This window comes from Lissotriton vulgaris, chromosome 8 (assembly GCF_964263255.1).
Source record: "Lissotriton vulgaris chromosome 8, aLisVul1.2, whole genome shotgun sequence".
NCBI classification, from domain to species: domain Eukaryota; kingdom Metazoa; phylum Chordata; class Amphibia; order Caudata; family Salamandridae; genus Lissotriton; species Lissotriton vulgaris.
Window position 1 is genome coordinate 1,062,935,998 of NC_141696.1, and position 19,367 is coordinate 1,062,955,364.

Genomic DNA, 19,367 nt, shown 5'->3' on the forward strand with positions numbered 1-19,367 from the left:
ATATTCCACCAAGAACCAATATCCAAAAGTACAGAAGTTTTTCCAACTTTAAGAACAACAAAAATATCTGAAAACTTGGATTGACCTTTTTTAACCAAGACAGGTAATTTGATTTTAACTTTATCTCCCACATGTATGGTGGAATCTCTTAAAGAAACACATTATTCAGACCATCCGAATTTTGTTTGGCCAATTTAAAAATAACTCATGTCTTTTTTAAAATCAACATTTGTGGCCCAAGGAAGAGAAAGTTCTTGTTGTGGTTTCGTTCCTTCAAGTAAAAGAAAAGGTGAAAATGTAGTGGTACAATGTGGGGTACACAAATATGACCAAACCAAATCTGCTACATGAGCCTTTACATCAATGCGAGCTTTGATTGCTAATTGTATACCTTCCACCAAGGTTTTGTTAAATCTTTCTACAAGACCATTCATATTAGGAGAATATAAAGCAGTTTTAATATGTTTGATGTTAACTTTCTCAATAAAAGATTTAAAAATGTGTGAAGTAAATTGTGTCCATTATCAGACACGAGAATAGAAGGTAAACCTTCTCTTTTAATAATCTCTTTAAGAAAATTCACAACAGATATAGAATCAGTTTGCGTTAACCCTTTATATTCAACCCATTTTGAGAAATAATCAATAGCCACCACAATATACATTCTTTGTGAAGCAATTCCCTCATAAGGACCCAAAATATCAATTGCTATTTTTTTCCAAGGAGAGTCAGGAATTCCCACTTTCACTGAATTAGAATGTTTAGGTTTCAACACTGCCAGAATTGGCACACAGAGAAAATTTTTTAACAAAATGAACAATGCAATCATCCATATAAGGCCACCTAAAAATATCTGACTTTTTTTTATCGTACTAGATTGACCCAGATGACCTAAATGAGCAACAGATATAATCTTTTGTCTAAGAGTATTGGGAGGAACAAAACAATCTCCTTTTAAAACCAAATCTTCATTCATCAAAAGTTAATCTCTAATTTTCCAAAAAACAGCAAGATCTTTTGAAAGATTTCTCTCTAGTGGCCAACCATCTTTAATATATTTACGTACCAAAATGAGATCTTCATCCAAATCCATTGCTTTTGACCACTCATCTTTCGAAATAAGATCTAACATAGAACTACATCATCCACTGACGCCACAACACACTCTTATATTCAGAATGATTAGTGAAATTTACCTCGGGTAATAACCGAGATAAACAATCTGCTCTAGTATTTTGAGATCCTGGAATATAAACAATCTCAAAATTATATTCATAAAGTTTAGCAAGTATCCGAACCAATCTGGCTCATGCTTTTCCTACTCCATTGTTTGACAAAGAAATTAAAGGTTTATGATCAGTTTTGATTTTAAATGATTTTCCCCACAAATAAGTCTTAAAATGTTCAACTGCCCAAGAACAGCCTTAGGCTTCCCTTTCTATAGTGGAGTATTTTGACTCAGGTTGAGATACAGGTCTAGATGCAAAAGCGATCGTACATTCATTATTGCCTTTAATTTGACTCAAAACGGCACCAAGTCCAGTAGCGCTTGCATCCACCGTGATCACATTGGGCGCAGAAGAAGAAAAAGGAGACAAAGGTTTGCAATCAATAATGGCAGATTTTATAGACCAAAAAGCTTGAGAATGCTCATTCGTCCATAGAAACTTGCATCCTTTTTTAAGTAACAATCTTAAAGGCAAAACAATATCAGAAAAATGTTAAACAAATCTACAATAATATTCACACAACCCTAAAAAGGATTTAAGTTTATCTTTGTCTTGAGGACTGTTCATATTCTTAATAGAAGAAAGAAGATCTCTTTTAGGAAAAATACCTTTCGCATTAATCATATGTCCAAGATACTCAACTTCAGATGAAAAGAATTTGCGTTTGTCTAAGCGAAGCGTCCTGCCTCTGTCATCTAAAATTGATAAAACTTTATCAAGGATTTCTTTATGATTTTCTACGGAATCAGAGTAGATTAAAATATCATCCTGAAATGCAACTACATTTTCAGTGTCTTTAAATAGACAATTAATTAGCTTTTGAAACACAGAAGCTGCAGAAGAAAGCCCAAAAGGCATTGTAATTTACCTAAATGTATCATCAGGCGTGATAAAGGTTGTAATATCTCTGGAGTCTTCAGTCAGTTCTACCTGATGATAAGCAGACTTGAGATCTATGGTCCTAAAAATATTTGCACCATCAAGTTTTGCTAATAGATCCTGGATCTTAGGCAAAGGATAACATTCATGACAATTTGCTTATTGACAGACCTCAAATCCAGGCACATCCTAAGCTCGCAATTCCGTTTTTTAACCAAAACTGGGAGAAATCCATTCCAATGCATTAACTGGTTCAATAACACCTTCAATGCATAACTTTTTAATCATCTCAGACAACTCACTCCTAACAGATAATGGCACATTTCTTAACTTGTGCTTGGAAGGAATAGTTCTTTTTTAGGTTTAAAGTATTTTATTTAGCACAACATACAAGGACAAACATACATCATCAAGGAGTGACTAGGTAGGGCGGGCAAAGCCTCAGCCCCGGCAAAGAACTATCAGGTGCAAGTCGTGCGTGCCAGTCCAGTACAGTGGTACATAGTATGCAGTGTCGCAGCATGAGGTGACATTTTTATTGCACACACCCCCCCAAAACCCCAAACTACCCAACTCCCCGACCCCCCCCCCCACCCCTCGTCCAGTGCACAGACCCTAACCAGAAAAAACACCAAAGCCACCCCCCACAGGGAAAGCGAATCTCTCAGCAGTTCACCGGGCTCGTGAGTCGCAATAGGCGGAGGTATTTGGGACAGGTAAGTTCCTTAAATTCTGAAAGCATTAAGGAATGAAATGGTTGCCAAACCTCATTAAACTGCGCTATATCTCCCGCCGCTGTGAGCGACAATTTCTCCATGCTCAACACGTGCTACAATCTATGGAGCCAGCCAGTGATAGAGGGAGTAGTGGTAGTACGCCAATGTATAAGGATGTTTTGGACAGCTGAACCCAGCGCGATGGCTTTTTGCCTACCCCTATGGGATCTGAGTGGGTACATCAGGCCATTCGGGAGTCTTAGCAGGGTGTATGCTGGAAAGCGTGGTAGTTCAATGCCAAAGTTGGAATCAACCTCGTTCAGTACCTCCTTCCAGTAGTTTTCCAGGAGTGGGCAGTCCCATAGAATGTGCGTAAGTGTTCCCCGGTGCCCGCACCCTCGCCAACATGTGTCCTCTTTGCTACAGTCAAATTGGTGAACCCGCTCCGGTGTATAGTACCAATAGGTGGAGACCTTAGTCAGCGTGTCAGTGAGACCCATGTGGTATGCCGAATGCCTCGCTCTATAGGATATGTGCTCCCATTCTTTAGGGCTCAATGTCCTTCCCAGCTCCCGCTCCCAGCGTTCCCTCCCCGGGTTATAGAGGTGTGTTGAAGGCGGTTGTAGCAACCTATAGAGATCCGTAATCAATTTAGAATCAGATGTACGCGACAGTAGCCATTTTTCATACGGGAGGAAGAGCCTATCTGCTGTCTCTCGCACCTGTGGCTGAAGAGCCCAATGGCGAGCTTGCATATAGCGGTGTCTCTCAGTCTCAGGGAGTGAAAACTCCTGGTGGAACTGCGGGAAGGGGATAACCCCTTCTGGGCCATACATGTGACACAGGGCCCTACACCCCGCCCGCCTCCAGTGGGTGAACGCTCCTTGTTCCATTCCTGGGGTTAAGTCCGGGTTGTCCACCAACGGTGTGAGTGGCGACGGGAACGAGGTGAGGCCATACGCAGTGCTAGTGGCATCCCAGACCCGCAGGGGCACTTTTGTAACAAAAGAAGCGTACAAGTTTTTGGGTCGGTGAGCCCGGCGTAGAAATGGGACTTCCTGCAGGGGTCTGCCCGCCACTGCCTGGTCCTGAAAGAGCCAGTGCTTATCGGACTCCCACCTACTCCACTCCACGAGATAACGCAACTGCGATGCTTGGAAATATTTACGGAAATCAGGTATTCCCAAACCTCCCGCTTCAGGGGCCAACAGTGAGAGGTCCCTGCGCATCCTAGGCTTTTTCCCCTGCCATATAAAGCGCGAGACATCCGTCTGTAGTTGCGGGATCCATCCGACCGGCGGCTGGAGCGGCAGGGCCCGGAACAAATAAAGCACCTGAGGCAGGACCGTCATTTTAACGACAGCTATCCTGCCCAACCAGGAGAGGGTGCCGCGGTTCCATCGACCCAATTCATCCCTAATCTTTGCGCCCAAAGCCCTGTAGTTGGACGATACCATGGCTGGCAAAGTGGGGGCTATCTGGATCCCCAGAAAGGGTACCGCCTCTGATGACCAAACCATGGGGAATAGGTTCTGTAGATGGGCCCTAGTGGTTGGCTCTAGGGAGATATCCAGAGCAACCGACTTTCCCACGTTCATTTTGAACCCCGCGACCGCGCCAAAGGAGGCCAGCTCCTCGATGCATGCCGGCAGGGCCGTTCTGGGCTCGTCAAGCGACAAGATGACATCGTCAGCGTAGAGGCTTATAGCGTGTGTGAATCCTCCCATCCGCACCCCCGTCGGATTGTCGCGGACCCGTTCGGCGAATGGCTCCATATAAAGCTCGAAGAGTAAGGGCGAGAGCGGGCATCCCTGTCTAGTGCCTCGTTCGATGTTAAAGTCCCTAGAGTTATACCCATTCACGCGAACCATAGCGGTCGGTTGTTTGTAACAATTGAGGATCATGGAACGGAACTTATCCCCAATGCCCGCCTTCATCAGAACTCGTTCCAACCCGGTCGAACGACTTCTCCACGTCCACCGCCAGCATCATTCTTTCCCCCGGAATCCGGGAGGCTTTCTCTAGCAGGTGGACGATCCGTTTCGTGTTGTCAACCGTCTGCCTCCCCGGGACAAAACCAGCCTGATCAGGATCTATGAGACCGGGTAAGTGAGGGGCTAGTCGGGCGGCCAAGATTCCTGTGTATAATTTCAAATCGACATTCAAAAGAGATATCGGTGTTTCGGGTCCTTCCCAGGTTTGGGGATAACAGTAATGGAGGCCCGTAGAAGATCAGGCGGGATGGCCCCCGGTTCAGCAAACGAGTTGAAAAGACGAGTAAGGATAGGGGCCAGCGACGTACAAAACGTTTTGTAAAAGAGCGAAGTGTATCCATCCGGGCCTGGCGCTTTGCCATGCTTAAGCCTGGCGATGGCAGAGATCACCTCCTCCATCTTGATATTCTGATTGAGGTGCTCCGCCTGCAAGGGATCGAGGGAAGGCAAGGAGACCGAATCCAAATAAGCGGCCATGGCCGTCTCATCCGGTGGCTCGATGTCAGCGTCTTCCGTCTGCACCATCCCCGTAGGGTCATAGATCTCCTTCACCAGCTGGCGCTGGCGCGCTACTCGGAGCCTGTTGGCCATCAATTTGCCGCAGCGGTCCCCCCCAGTGTAAAAGGTATGGCGCAGCCGAAGTGCAGCGTACTCCGCTCGGTCCAGGTCCAGGGCCGCCAGGCGCTTCCTCGCTTCCCTGAGCTGCCGCCAGATTCTGGGGGCCCCGTCCGTCGATGTATTTGTTCGAGCTCACGAACCCTATTGGTGAGTTCCTCCCTTTTGGCCTGTCGCTCTTTATTTTCTGTATAGGAGAAACAGGAGGGAACCCATAGACCACGTTGGGATGGGTGTGTAATGTAAACAAGAACAATTCCCAACAGATATCATAAGAAGGCAATTTTAACAATGTATGCAATTCGTATTACAAAAATAAGCAACAAGGAGTCACTAGGCTCCATCGACAACCCTGTCCTGATGACGATCCCAACTTACGGGGATCGAAACGCCGTCGACTTTATAGCATAATTATATGACGCATATTACGTTTTGTGCTCCTGTTAAATTTATGCAATCATGTTCTAAGTGACTACAACTTGATCTTTTGGAGCCATTATTGATGTATAATTTGTCATTATGCGCCGATCACGCTGTTCACCTTAGCACTTGCACCTTCACAGTCACCAACTGTATATATCACTACTCACCAAGTGCCACTGGGTTGTCACATGATCTGTTCTGTACAGTGCTGTTTAACTGTATTGCCATGTGAAAGACCTCCTCTTGTTTCAACTGGTGAATAATACCGCCTTTTATCAAAAAAAACCTAGTGACTCCTTGTTGCTCTTTATTTTCGGCAGAGGAGATCGACAAAAATTCCCCCCGGAGGACTGCTTTCAAGGCTGCCCACTGTGTGGCCCGGGCGGTGTCAGTTGTCATTGTGAGTTAGATATTCCCGGATCGCGTCTTCAATGCGGTACACCACAACCTTCCTGTGCAAAAGGGTGTCGCGGAGACGCCATGTTCTGGGAGGGCAAGCTGTCGGAGGCAGACACAACGTAGCATCGACCGGGGCATGATCCGATAGAGACAACACGCCCATATCCGACCCCGAGACCAGCGCTTGCACCGGAGACATGACCAATAGGTGGTCTAGCCTCGCATAAGTCTTGTGTGCGTGGGAATAATAAGAATAATCCCTGTCCACGGGGTTCATGTGTCGCCAAAAATCCAAGAGGTCTACCTCCGCCAGCCGCGCCCTACAGCCGGCAGAGAACTCCCCGACCTGTGGGGAGCGCTGCGCCGACCTATCCATAGCGGAATCAAAAACCATGTTAAGGTCCCCCCCGAGAATAATGTGTCTGTCTTGCGAGGCAGTGATATCCTCAACCGCCGATTGCAGAAAGCGTTCCTGCCGTTCGTTAGGGCTGTACAGGGACCCGATCGTAAAAGTAAGACCCCCTTATGGAGGATCTCCCCTTTAAAGTGTCTGGCCACCAGTATCGCCACCCCCGCTGTCTTAGTTGCACAGGAAGAAAAGAATTGGGACGGGAACTTATGGGAGCGCATTCTGTGTGTGTCCTGTGGCAGCAGGTGTGTCTCCTGAAGGAGACATATGTCCGCACATGTATTCTCCAGGAGAGAGAGCACTGCCCGCCGTTTGACAGGATTATTCAGACCCCTGACGTTCAGGGTCACAACCTTAAAAGTGTCAGGAGGCATCGGGAAAGATGTGGAAGAAAGCGTGAAGACCCCGCTCAGATATGGCGGTGTGTACAAGCACCCCAAACGGTACCAGAGGCTGCAAGGCAAAGAAGAGAGTGTAAATGTTTGCGCAGTGTCCCCGTTCAGGCAGACCGGGGTGTATGAAATTCGCTAGATTATCTAATATCCGCACAGTGCACTGGATGACCCACCCCCCCCTTCCCAACTCCCAGATCCCCTCCTCCCTTCTCCCTCCACTCCTCCATCCCAACTCCCCGCAACTCCGACCCGCAACTGTAACCTCCCCAACGACCCTCTCCCCTCCTGACAGCAACACAGCTCTTCTTCCTGCCAGAATGTCCAGAAGTGTCCTGAAATTATGGTGTCACAGCTCTAGTATTTTTACCAGACTCTGTCTTTGAAGTAGGCAAATATCGAAGGAAAGTTTTTATACTGCACTGCAGGACCTTTCCTTGGCTACCGAGACTACAGGGGCAGCTTTTTATGAGGACAGCACAACCCTATTCTAGTGTCAATGACAACTCCTCCCACCACTCTAGCTCACAAAGGCATTTGCCCTGGTGATGGCCCATCAGGATTTGCAAGGCACACCTTGGCTCTTTGATTGACTGTCTAGAGTGAATGCACCAGAGCCCAACTGTCATCCTAACCCAGACATTAATTCTACAGACCGGCAGAGGCATAGAATGGCAAAATCGTTGTCATGATGTACCGTAGTAATAACAGTTTCTGTAGTAACTTCTCCAGAAAGTTAATTTTCTTTGACGATCTTTGCTCAAAATACAGTAAATGAAATGAACAATAGCTGCAATGCTTGCTTCTCGCGTTGAAATGTCAATCTTTCTGACGAAGAAAAAGGGGCACTTTCAAAAAGTGGCATTTTCAAACATGCAACTTAAAAACAAGCATTTGCAATGCAATAGGTCTCGCATTAGGAAAGTTTGATCTATTGGTATTGTAAATGACAAATATTTTGTTTATGTGTTGGTTTTGAAAATAGCGAAATTAATAGCTTTGTCATTTACAATGCCAATAGTTTTAACTTTCGAAAGCGTGACACCTACAGCATTTGTAATGCAATAGGTGTTGATGTATTAATATTACAAATAACAATGGCTTTTATTTTTTTGATAGCGAATAGTTATTGTAATTTATAATGGCAATAGCTTAAACTTTTGTAAATAACTTCTGGGAAGATTATGTTCAGTGTATTTTATTGTGATGAAAATCCAAGAACAGCAGTGAAATATTAACATCTTTTTGTGACATTTGTAATAAAGCTTGAAACATTGAGAGAACATATTAGAACCAGTTGTTGTTGAATGTTGCACAGAGTGATGCTGTGGCCTTCAGTGGTGCTGAGTGATTCTGTGGCGTTGAGTGGTGCTGAGTGATGCTGTGGCCTTCAGTGGTGCTGTGGCGTTGAGTGGTGGTGAGTGATACCGTGGCGTTGAGTGATGCTGTGTCCTTGAGTGATGCTGTGTCCTTGAGTGATGCTGTGTCCTTGAGTGATGCTGTGTCCTTGAGTGATGCTGTGTCCTTGAGTGGTGCTGTGGCGTTGAGTGGTGCTGTGGCGTTGAGTGGTGCTGTGGCGTTGAGTGGTGCTGTGGCGTTGAGTGGTGCTGTGGTGCTGTGGTGCTGTGTTGTTGAGTGGTGTTGTGGCATCTAGTGGTGGCGAGTGATGCTGTGGCACCGAGTGATGCTGTGGCGCCGAGTGATGCTGTGGCGCCACTGAGTGATGCTGTGGCGCCACTGAGTGATGCTGTGGCGCCACTGAGTGATGCTGTGGCGCAGCTGAGTGATGCTGTGGCGCCGCTGAGTGATGCTGTGGCGCCGCTGAGTGATGCTGTGGCGCCGCTGAGTGATGCTGTGGCGCCGCTGAGTGACGCTGTGGCGGTGCTGAGTGACGCTGTGGTGGCGGTGCTGAGTGACGCTGTGGCGGTGCTGAGTGACGCTGTGGCGGTGCTGAGTGACGCTGTGGCGGTGCTGAGTGACGCTGTGGCGGTGCTGAGTGACGCTGTGGCGGTGCGGAGTGACGCTGTGGCGGTGCGGAGTGACGCTGTGGCGGTGCGGAGTGACGCTGTGGCGGTGCGGAGTGACGCTGTGGCGGTGCGGAGTGACGCTGTGGCGGTGCGGAGTGACGCTGTGGCGGTGCGGAGTGACGCTGTGGCGGTGCTGAGTGACGCTGTGGCGGTGCTGAGTGGGAATGGGGAGAGGGAGAAAAAGGAGAGGAGGGAGAGGGTAAAGAGAGAGGAGAGAGGGGGAGAGATGAGAGAGATAGGGGGAGAGAGGAGAGAGAGACTGAGACGGAGACGGGGAGAGAGGAGAGGGAAAGGGAGAGAGGGAGAGGGAAGAGAGGGAAAGGGAGCGAGGGAGAGGGAAGAGAGGGAAAGGGAGAGAGGGTAGAGGAAGAGAGGGAGGGTAAGAAGAGAGGGGGAGGACGAGAGCGAAGGACGGAGGGGAGAGAGGGGAGGGAGAGCGGGAGAGAGAGGAGAGCTGGAAGAGGGGAGATGGAAGATGGGGAGAGGGAGAAAAAGGAGAGCAGGGGAAAGGTAAAGAGGGAGAGAGGAGAGGGAGAGGGAGAGGGAAGTGAGGGAAAGGGAGCGAGGTAGACAGGGAGAGTGAGGGGAGGGAGGACGAGAGGGAAGGAGGGAGAGGAGGGGAGATAGAAGGCAGAAACTGCCTGAGAAACAGACACAAAGGAGTAAGAGAGAAAGGATGGCAGGCTTTGAGGAAGAAGAGTGCCGCAGACCGAGATCATGCGGTGAGAAACAGGAGGGGCAAAGGCAGATATGGAAGACGACGATCCACCGAGCAGGTCAAGCCGCGGAGAGGCACAGGCATAGAGCAGGCAGAGCACGGGGAGAGGAGGGGCACAGAGAGACTGAAGGGCAGTGGCAGCTAGATTGTAGGTGCTATGAAAGAAGGAGATAGTGAGTCTGAAAAAGGTACGAGTGGGCCAGAGAGATTGCGAGAGAGTAAGACGAGAGCAGACAATATGAATGAAAGGGAGAGAAAGAGTAAGACAAACTGGAGAGAGACAACGAGAATTTGGGGGAAAATGAATGCATGGGGGTAGCAAATGAGTGACTGGGAAGTACGTAATACAGACGAGATAGTGGTAGTAGATGGACGAGTTGAAAAAAAGAGATCCGCAAAAGGCAGTACAGTGAGACACAGGGAGAACGAAAGAGAAAGAAGAGGGCATCATTGGGTAAAAGTGAGAGAGAGAGAGAGAGAGAGAGAGAGAGAGAGAGAGAGAGAGAGGCAAGAGGAAGTGTAAAGTTTGAGTCCAAGAGAGGAAAGCTATACAGACAATAAAAGCATGGGTGCACAAACAGACACAGGCAAGAGATAGAATACTCAGGGAGAAATATAGCAACAAGAGATAGTGACAGCAATAAAGAGACTAGGAGAGTGAATGGGAAACTCGGAATTCCAATATTTTAAGGGCAGAGTAGGAAAGAGACATGCAGTAGACAGGCAATGAGGATGAGAAAAACGAAGATCAACGCACGAGAGGAAGAGAGCAATAAAGACACTTAGTGGAGACAATGAGAAATTATAGAGAAATGTAAGTGCACCCACGGGAGAGACTGGGTGGGGCAGGACAGACAAAGTGCGATACAGAAAAGAGACATGCATCATACAGAAGGGAAGGGGCAACAAAGAGATAGAGACAGTAGAAAGAGATGGGCCAAAGGCAGTATAGTGAGAAAACAAAGATTAGAAAAGGGTAGTGAAGAGAAAAGGAGGCTGGCAGTAGACAAACAACGGGTAAAATAAAAATAAAGTTCAAATAAAAGGAGACACGGCCTGGAGGCCATGAAACTGAAAGTACGGATGGTGGGCCGTGAATAATTAGGGGATCCTTTGATGCAGCAGGGGGCAGAGCGGGAAGAGCTGCTGGCGGCACCAAGCTGTGAGTGAGATGCAGAGCGTGAAGGGGTAAAATAGACAGAAGAGGGCCTGGGAGGGGGGCTGGGCAGAAATGCGAGTCACGGCCTGGCGGCTGTGAAGTGTGAAGCAGTGGGCGGGGAGGCAGGAGCAAATGGTAAGGGGAGCCTTTGAAGAGCAAGGCAGGGGGATAATAGACTTGGCTCAGGTGGGAAGGTGGACTGAAAACTTCTGGAAAAACAAACAACGGAGCAAACGAAAGAATGAGATCTGAGAACTATAAGGAAGAACTTTTGGGGCCTTTCTCGGAGGCTCTCGCACACATGAGCCAATACGTGCAAATATGGCACTTGAAAAGGGCTAAGAAAGTTTACAAATCTGGCCAGGCCATCTTGGAGGAGAGTGGCACTTTATAGTGCAAAGAAAGCCCTGCTGCCATGAAACGAACATTACACAACATTAGACGCACATGACATCAATTATGCCTATCTGAAAACATTGTTCGATTGCGTCAACCAAACAGCTGTTGTAACAAATAACTGCACAGATAATGGTTTTTTAGTAAAATTAAAACATATATTGTGCCATTTGAACAGGTTTAAACAGAGAGCAGAGAAAGGTCGGGAAAACGATGAGTGAGAGAGAAGGAAGAAAGGCATGGACACAGATCAAGAAGGCTGCGAGTGGGAGAGAGAAAGGTGGGGGTGAAAGGCTCAGAGTGGATGTGGGGGGGACAGTGGGCGTGAGAAAGAGTCTAAGGCGGAGTGCGAGCGGTTTGCAAGGCCACGAAAGATAGTGTTTTTGAGAAAGTGAGATTGAAAATGAGTAAGAAAGAGAGTGAAAGAGAAAGGTTAAAAGCATGTGAGAGATTAAGTGGAAATGAAGAAAGCGCGTAAGAGATACAGAGAGAGGAAAAGCGAGGGTGAAGGGGAGGTGTGTGTGTGCATTCGTAAAATAAAGATAGTGGCAGTCTAAGAGTGGGAAAGCATGAAAAACAGCTCTAAACTAACGCAAAAGAACTAACAGTTGTAAATAAGAGGTTCGGCTGGGCAGAAATGAGAGTCACGGCCTGGCGGCCGTGAAGTGTGAAGCAGTGGGCGGGGAGGCAGGAGCAAATGGGAAGGGGAGCCTTTGAAGAGCAAGGCAGGGGGATAGAAGTGCGTTCACGAGCACGTGCACTTCTACAAATCCGCATCATGAACTCAGCTTTCTGGTTTGACTGCAATAGGTCTCTCTGCGAGACCTAACCAGCTTCACCAGAAGATGCATTTTTAAATAGGGAGTTCAGAGACCCAAACTCCAAAACTCGATCTGCTTCCAATGGGAAATTACACTTAAAAATTGTTTCAAGGCAATTCCATGTTTCTCTGTGGGAGAAATAGTCCCTTCAATAGTGAAAAACGAAATTTGCAATATTTCACTATTAGGACATGTAAACCATTCCAGTATATGTCCTACCTTTTAAATACACTGCTCCCGACTCCTGGGGTTGTCTCAGGCCTACCATAGGGGTGACATATATATAATAAAAAGGAAGGTTTGGGTTGGTAGGTAAAAATTACAGTTTAAAACTGCATACACAGACACTGCTGTGGCAGGCTTGAGACATGTTTACAGGGCTACTTATGTGGGTGGCACAATCGGTGCTGCAGGCCCACTACTACCATGTAATTTACAGGCCCAGGGCGCACACAGTGCATTTGACTAGCGACTTACAAGTAAATTAAATATGCTTATCATGGAAAAAACAATTACCATTACCTTTTACATTGGAAACACTCCCACTTGAGCACTGGACAGCAGTAGTAAAATGCCCAGAATTATAAAACCAGCAATAATGAAGGCAGAAAAATACAGGAGTAAAGCAAAAAGTCTTGAGATAACCCTACAAAAAGGGTCAGGTCAATCACCTTCTCAGGGGCTTCTCCCAAAATATGGAATGCCAACCCCTCCCATGGTTTCTTTAGATGAGACCAAAAAAATCCTTCTATTTGAACAGCTTCTCCCATCCTAAGAAATGTTGTTCTCCATAAATCAGTAACATATGTTGATTTGTGTAGGAAGCTGGATCTGTATATACTATACCAAAGTATGGTATAATGAACACAGATTTCCAGGGAGTCAACAGAGGTATAGCAGAGGCTAAATTAGGTAAGTACTCTTTCTGGTAGTGTGGGCGAGCAGTCCGGCTTATCCAGAGGGTGTGTTAAACATTTATTGTATTCTCTCAATCACGACTGATGGCACACACTCAGAGACAGAATCCAGACCAATTGGTAAATGTATAAAATGTACTTTCAGTTGTAAACCGTTACACAGAAATGCAATTGGGGATGGATTAGCAATTGTTACATAGTGTTTACTTTTGGAGTACTTTTGGATTACATTGACTCCTGTGGATGGTATGCCTCGATACTCCAATGGATCTCACAATACAAGGTAAGTAAGACTTTACTTGATTTAAGTTATAGTGACTTTTTCCTCCATACAAAACAACAGTTTAACACTTGAAACATATTAGGTCCTAAACTCATAACAGGGTTCCTATGGGAGAAAAATGGTTATCGGTTTCACAGGTAAGTAAACGTCTCACAAGTGAGAGTTTTTGGGGTTAGGACCAAGGTTCCCCAAGGTCTAGGTAGGCACTCAAGTTGCTCCACCAGCAGCACTGGGGCGGCTGGATGCAGAGTACAGGGGCCCAATGTTTACCAATGAGACAAAGGGAGCCTTCGGTTAGGGACTGCTTACGAGCAGACCCCTTGAGTGTGGGAGAAAAGCTCATGAGGTTTAGGTGAGCACTAAATGATCCGTACAGGATCTGCACCACCAGAGGCACATGGGCGGCCGGGGTGCAGGGTGCCAAGAAGACATCAGGTACCCTGTGGTTTCCAATGGAGACCTTCACTTTGGAAATGTTGCAGCAGGCTGGGCAGGGAGACTTCCTGAATTCGACCACCAGCTGGAGAGGTAAGTTGGGTTCTTGAGGGATGCCTGGACAGTCGGTTGGGCACCCACAGGCCGTGGGGCATCGGATGAAGGGGTGTCTTTTGGTGTTTGGTTTCTTAACCAGTTCTGGTCACGGTCGGTTGCAGGTTGATGCTGCAGGTGTCATTTTGAAGCCTGAGAGAGATCGGGGGTCACCAGATCCTAGGTCAGTATCACTGGGGAGACCATCTCGTGTTGTTGGGCCACTCGAACTTGGGCTGTGAGCATCGGTTGCTGAATGGTGCAGAATCGCGGAGTCGCCAGAAACCGGATTCTGTTGTTAAGTCTTGGCTTGAGCAAATCTGGTGCTCACAGAAGACAGTCTTTAAGGTAGGGGCAGGGCAGGTCCTCTGAGCTCTGGGAGTTGCTGGCTGCTGGACATGCCGGTTTCTTCGCTGTAGGCAGGTCGAACTCAGGACAGGCTGGTAGGGCTGGGGCCAAAGCAGTTGGTGTCCTCTTCTTCCAGAGTCAGCACAGCTCTTCGGTCCTTCTTCTTTCTTCCTCAAATCTGAAGAGGCAAGGTCCAGTGTTGTTTCAAAATACTAAATTTATGGGCGTTTAAAGGGATGTGCAGGTGGTGACCAATGGGTCCCTTCCTTGGGGTGGGTACATCCTCTATTATGCCACCCTCCAGTGAGAGGGACATGATCCTCTCCCTAATTGGCTGAGTCCCCTTATCTTCAAGATGGAGGGCACTAAGATGTGTGCTTCTCCTCGACTCGTCCAACTGAAGGGTTGGGTTGGCAAAGGTGGGCACACCTATTCCTAGCTTGGTTTTCCCGCCGACTCGATCTCCCAAAGTGGGGGGCAGAATCGGTGGGACCTAGTTGCTGGGCGCAGCAAAAGGCAGGGGCAGCTTCCAAAGATGGCAGGCCTTTAAAGCTTCTCCTTCGTGGACCCAGCCCATCCTAGTGTAGGCGGCGCAACACCTCTGCTCAGGATCGGCTTTCAGGGCCCCGAGAGAGGAGGCTCTCTTCCCAGGGGGTCCAAAAAACTGTTTGGTGGTGGCAAATGACAGGCAGCCATTCAGGGACCACACCAGGGCTGGTCGATTTTCAGGGGGCATCTTTAAGATGTCCTCGGAGTGCATTCTAAATCAAACTCCACACTGGTATCAGTGGGGGTGTAATGTGCTGAGAAGTTTGCTACCAAACCTCCCAGTTTTTAGTAAAGCCATTATGGAACTGTGGAATGACGAACTCCCAGACCATATACTCTTTATGGCTTTACTACATTTACAATATCTAAAAATGGACTTAGACACTGTAGGGGTACAGGTCTTATTCCACTGAACCCTAATCTAGGGGCTAGTGCACCATGCTAGAGGGGTGACTTAGCTATGTCTCAGGCAGTGGGGTGCCGGCATGGCACAATGAAGATGTAGCATGTCGACTTCACTTTTCTCTGCACCAAAAGATGCAGCCTGCAATGGTAGTGTGTGGGTGTTAATTTACAGGGACCTTAAGAGGTGGCACAATAGGTGCTGCAGTCCTTGAGGTCCTTCCCTGGTCGCAGTGCTCTTAGTACTCATGGTACCTTTTACAGGGGCTTACCTGTGGCCAGAGATGTGCCAATTGTGGGTACAAAGGTGCAGTCTTGGGAAAGAACACAGACCCTGGGAACATTATTTGCAGGGACCCAGGGCACATCATGTCAGGTTGCATCAGATGTCGGTCAACCATGCAAAAAGGGGTACTTTCCTACAACTCGCTCTATGTTCTCCGGCAGTCTGATGTACTTGTTTTAAGCATGCTTGCCCCAGGGTACTACTGTATTGTGGCACCCCCACTCTGCAAATTAATTCAATGTCCCTAGTAATGTTTTTTGTTGTTGAGTTATGTGAAGCGCTCTGATCCACTTCAGGGTCTGGTTTGGCCTATATAAATCTGCAAATAAACTTCCTAATTTCCTAGCAAGGGTGCACATGCCAATTCTGGCACAGGTTGTAAGCATATGACTTTGTTGTGCCAAGAGTAGAAGACTTCTTAATGTTTATCTAATGCTATGCTTTTTTGCAGCCATGACAAGATTGAGAGAAGAATCCAACACCGAGTCATACAGTGTTTGAAGGCTTCAATGAACAACAAAGTATGTAGAAAGTGTTTTCCTTCATAACTTCTTTGTTTTGAGGGGTACAAGAAAATCGGTTTCTAAGGGTTCATGATTGACTCCATAAACTGTTATAGCAAAGTCAGTTGTTCTTATATTGCTGATGCTTTCTTAATTGAATAAGTCAGTTTCCTAGACGCCTCAACCTATGGGGAAGTACCTTTGTTACCGTGACTACAGAGTATCGAATTGACAGCCTAATAAATTAAAAGAACATGCTTGTGGTAGGAAAACAATGGGCATGATTTATGCCAAATCTCTTTAAATGAGAAGCAAATGATAGGAGTTAAATTTTGCTTATTGATTTAGTTGTCATTAATGTATAGACTGTCGATGTGTTCCGTATTCAGGTGTTTCTCAGATGCTCATTTGACACATATCACCTCACCTATTTAAAAAAAAAAAAAAAACATTACCTCATCTTTCTGCTTTGAACTGCAGCAGTTTTGTACTTCCTGGATCACTTGGCGCACACTGCTCCCCTGGTACTCAAATTAATGCCCTCAAAGTTAATTTAGAGACAAAGTAGTTCTAAGGCTTCCTGCACATATTGCATGTAATGGGAACAAAGCTTCAGTTTCAGTAACTGCTGCCTTCAATAGAAGCCCAGTCCTCTACCACAAGTACACATGTATATATCTATAATCTCCTATCTGATGTTTCTGCATTTATCGTATCACTCAATTGACTAGCCTTCACTCCTTTTTTTGCCCAAATGAAACTTTTCTTCTGTGTGTCAGAACTCAGTCCGGGACACTTGCATTTGTCAGGGACTCTGGCAACGACTGGTGCCAGGGAAGACAAAGTAGGCAGAATACTGGGTACAGAGCTGCCCAAGATCACACAACGAGCCAAAGGAGAAAGGGAATCCTAAGAGGAAGCTCTGAACAAGAGAATAACAGAGTTAAGGCTGAGAAAGGACAGGCCCTCAGAGGTGATTTAGCATTCAGAGAAACTACACACGGGATGGATATGCAAGACCTATATATAACACAACATTAACAATAAAGGGAATGTGGGGTAAAGCATTCAGGAGCTCCACACTGTTAGACTGAAGCTCAGTAAGTTCCTCACCCACAGTTGCTGTTACAGATACTGACAGCAAATACCCACATATAGGATATGCATGCAAAGGCAGGGTCTCTGGAGCGGATACCTATGGTGATGTTGTAAATGTAACTCAAAGACAATACTCACATTGAACAAGAAACACCACCTAGGTTGGCAGTTGTGCCCGTGGATCCTGGGGATCAAACAGGAACACACAAGGCAGTAACAGCAAGGGGGTAGAACTAAACACAAGCACGCTAGACAAGGAGCTAGCAAGGAGAAGTGCTTAACTCCATGGCTGCTATGCGTTTTCCCCCTCTGTGCTGCAAATTGTTCTTTTTCATTGTTTTATGACGAGCTGGGCTCGTCATCAGTGTTTGAGGAGGCTACACCATGACGAGCCCAGCTCGTCATGAGTGTGGAAGGGGTTAATAGGAAAGGAAGGAAATCACAGGACACACTTGACCAAAAGCAAGTAACAAACCTACAAGGTAATTAGAAGCAAGACAGCAGGAAAGGAATAGAAAGACCGCAAACTAGGAACTGGAACTAAGGAAATGGGAAGAAAGGCAGGGACTGGAAAAGGATATGCTGAAGGGGAGGCTACAAGGGTATACTAGAATAGTACATGTCAAGAATCAAGAAAGCAAAGTAGCATTGAAGGAAGTGCTGGGGCAGGAACAAGAATTAAGCTAAGGTTCAGGAGTCAAGGTAGCAGTGCTAGTTCAGGAACAGGGAAATTACTAAAGCTCAGGAGTCAAGGTAGCACTGGAAACAGTGCTTATTCAGGAACAAGGATCGCTTGAGTAAGGAATAAAGAAATAACTAAAGCTGAGGAAACACTGGAAACATGGATGTCAAAAGCTAAGGAAACACTGGAAACAAGGGTTGGTCTCACCGGTACACAGCTACAATGTCCAACCTTGGCCTGAAGGGAGCTGGGGTTTTAAAAGAGCTCACAGTAATCGCATGCATCAGGTGTGAGCAGGCTAGCAGTAGCTAGCCACAGGTGAGCTGAATTCCTCCACCCATCCTTGGCCTGCAGGGGTGGAGACAAAGCAGTGAGCAGGGAATTCTAGGTAATGGAGTATCAGGCATGAGCAGGCTGGCTTATACAAAACCCATCATGGATTGGGAGTGGATGGCAATTTGCAAGTAGCATCCAAATGACTGGAAGACAGTATACGCATGAAGGGGAGGGTCTGGAAGCCTATTAGAACACTGGAGAGCCCCAAAGTTCACCCCCCTGGTGGCGGAAACGATTTCTATTTTGTGGACTGTCACAAAATATGTACCATCCTATAGTTTCAGGGCTGACGGGAGAGGCTTATGCCCAGGGGTTATTTTATGACTCAAACAATAATACTTTGTTTTTGTCCTCAAAACCAAATGCCTGACTCGTTGTCTTTGCTTTGTTTTTGAGAAACACTTAAAGCTGCACTACCTGCCTCTGTACTTTGTCTTGAAAGGTTCAATGGCTGAGTTGAGCCCACCAGAATGTCTCTGTTTCAGAGACCTAACAGACTTGCTTACAACAGTCAAAATTTAGGATGACCACATATTGGCACAATTGGACTGACTGGTTGGAACCCCACCTGTCACTCACTGTGAACTTCCTACTTCTTTAGCCAAGAGTAAAGATAAAGGTCTTACACCAAGTCAAGTTCAAATAGTGGGTGGACGACGTGTACCTGCGTGTACCCCCAACTCGTGCCCTGTATGTATGAGTGAGAAGAGGAGGATGTCACTTATTAGACTCCGCAGGTGGTTGCAAAGGCGGAATGAACATGTTTGTTATCTGGTGGTACTGAGTGGTATTGTTTGGAGTGTATGTTGTATTGTAATTATGTAGCATATAATTATGTGGCACTGAGTGGTATTGTGTGGAGTGTGTGTTGCATTCAGTAGAGTAATTATGTGGTGTGTAATTATGTGGCACTGAGTGGTATTGGAAGTGTATGTTGCGTTGAGCGCAGTGTAATTATGTAGCATATAATTATGTGGAACTGAGTGGTATTGTGTGGAGTGTATGTTGTATTCAGCAGAGTGTAATTGTGTGTGAGGGTGCGGAGAGTGTGAGGGTGCGGAGAGTGTGAGGGTGCGGAGTGTGTGAGGGTGCGGAGTGTGTGAGGGTGCGGAGTGTGTGAGGGTGCGGAGTGTGTGAGGGTGCGGAGTGTGTGAGGGTGCGGAGTGTGTGAAGTGGGAGCTGTTTTGAGGGCACTGGAGAGGAAGAGCAATAGTAGGTGTTTCTAGTGGAGATAGTACAGAGGAAGAGGAGAAAAGGA

At 46.8% G+C, this 19,367-nt stretch overlaps 1 protein-coding gene across 1 annotated transcript in view; it reads left to right on the plus strand.

Moving 5' to 3' along the window:
- Nucleotides 1-19,367, plus strand: part of DIAPH3 (diaphanous related formin 3) — a 2,291,797-nt gene that overhangs the window by 744,625 nt on the left and 1,527,805 nt on the right. Inside the window, exon 7 of the mRNA XM_086934906.1 lies at nucleotides 15,942-16,011. Coding sequence (XP_086791032.1) covers nucleotides 15,942-16,011 — 70 coding nt within the window. The remainder of the gene's footprint in view (nucleotides 1-15,941; nucleotides 16,012-19,367) is intronic.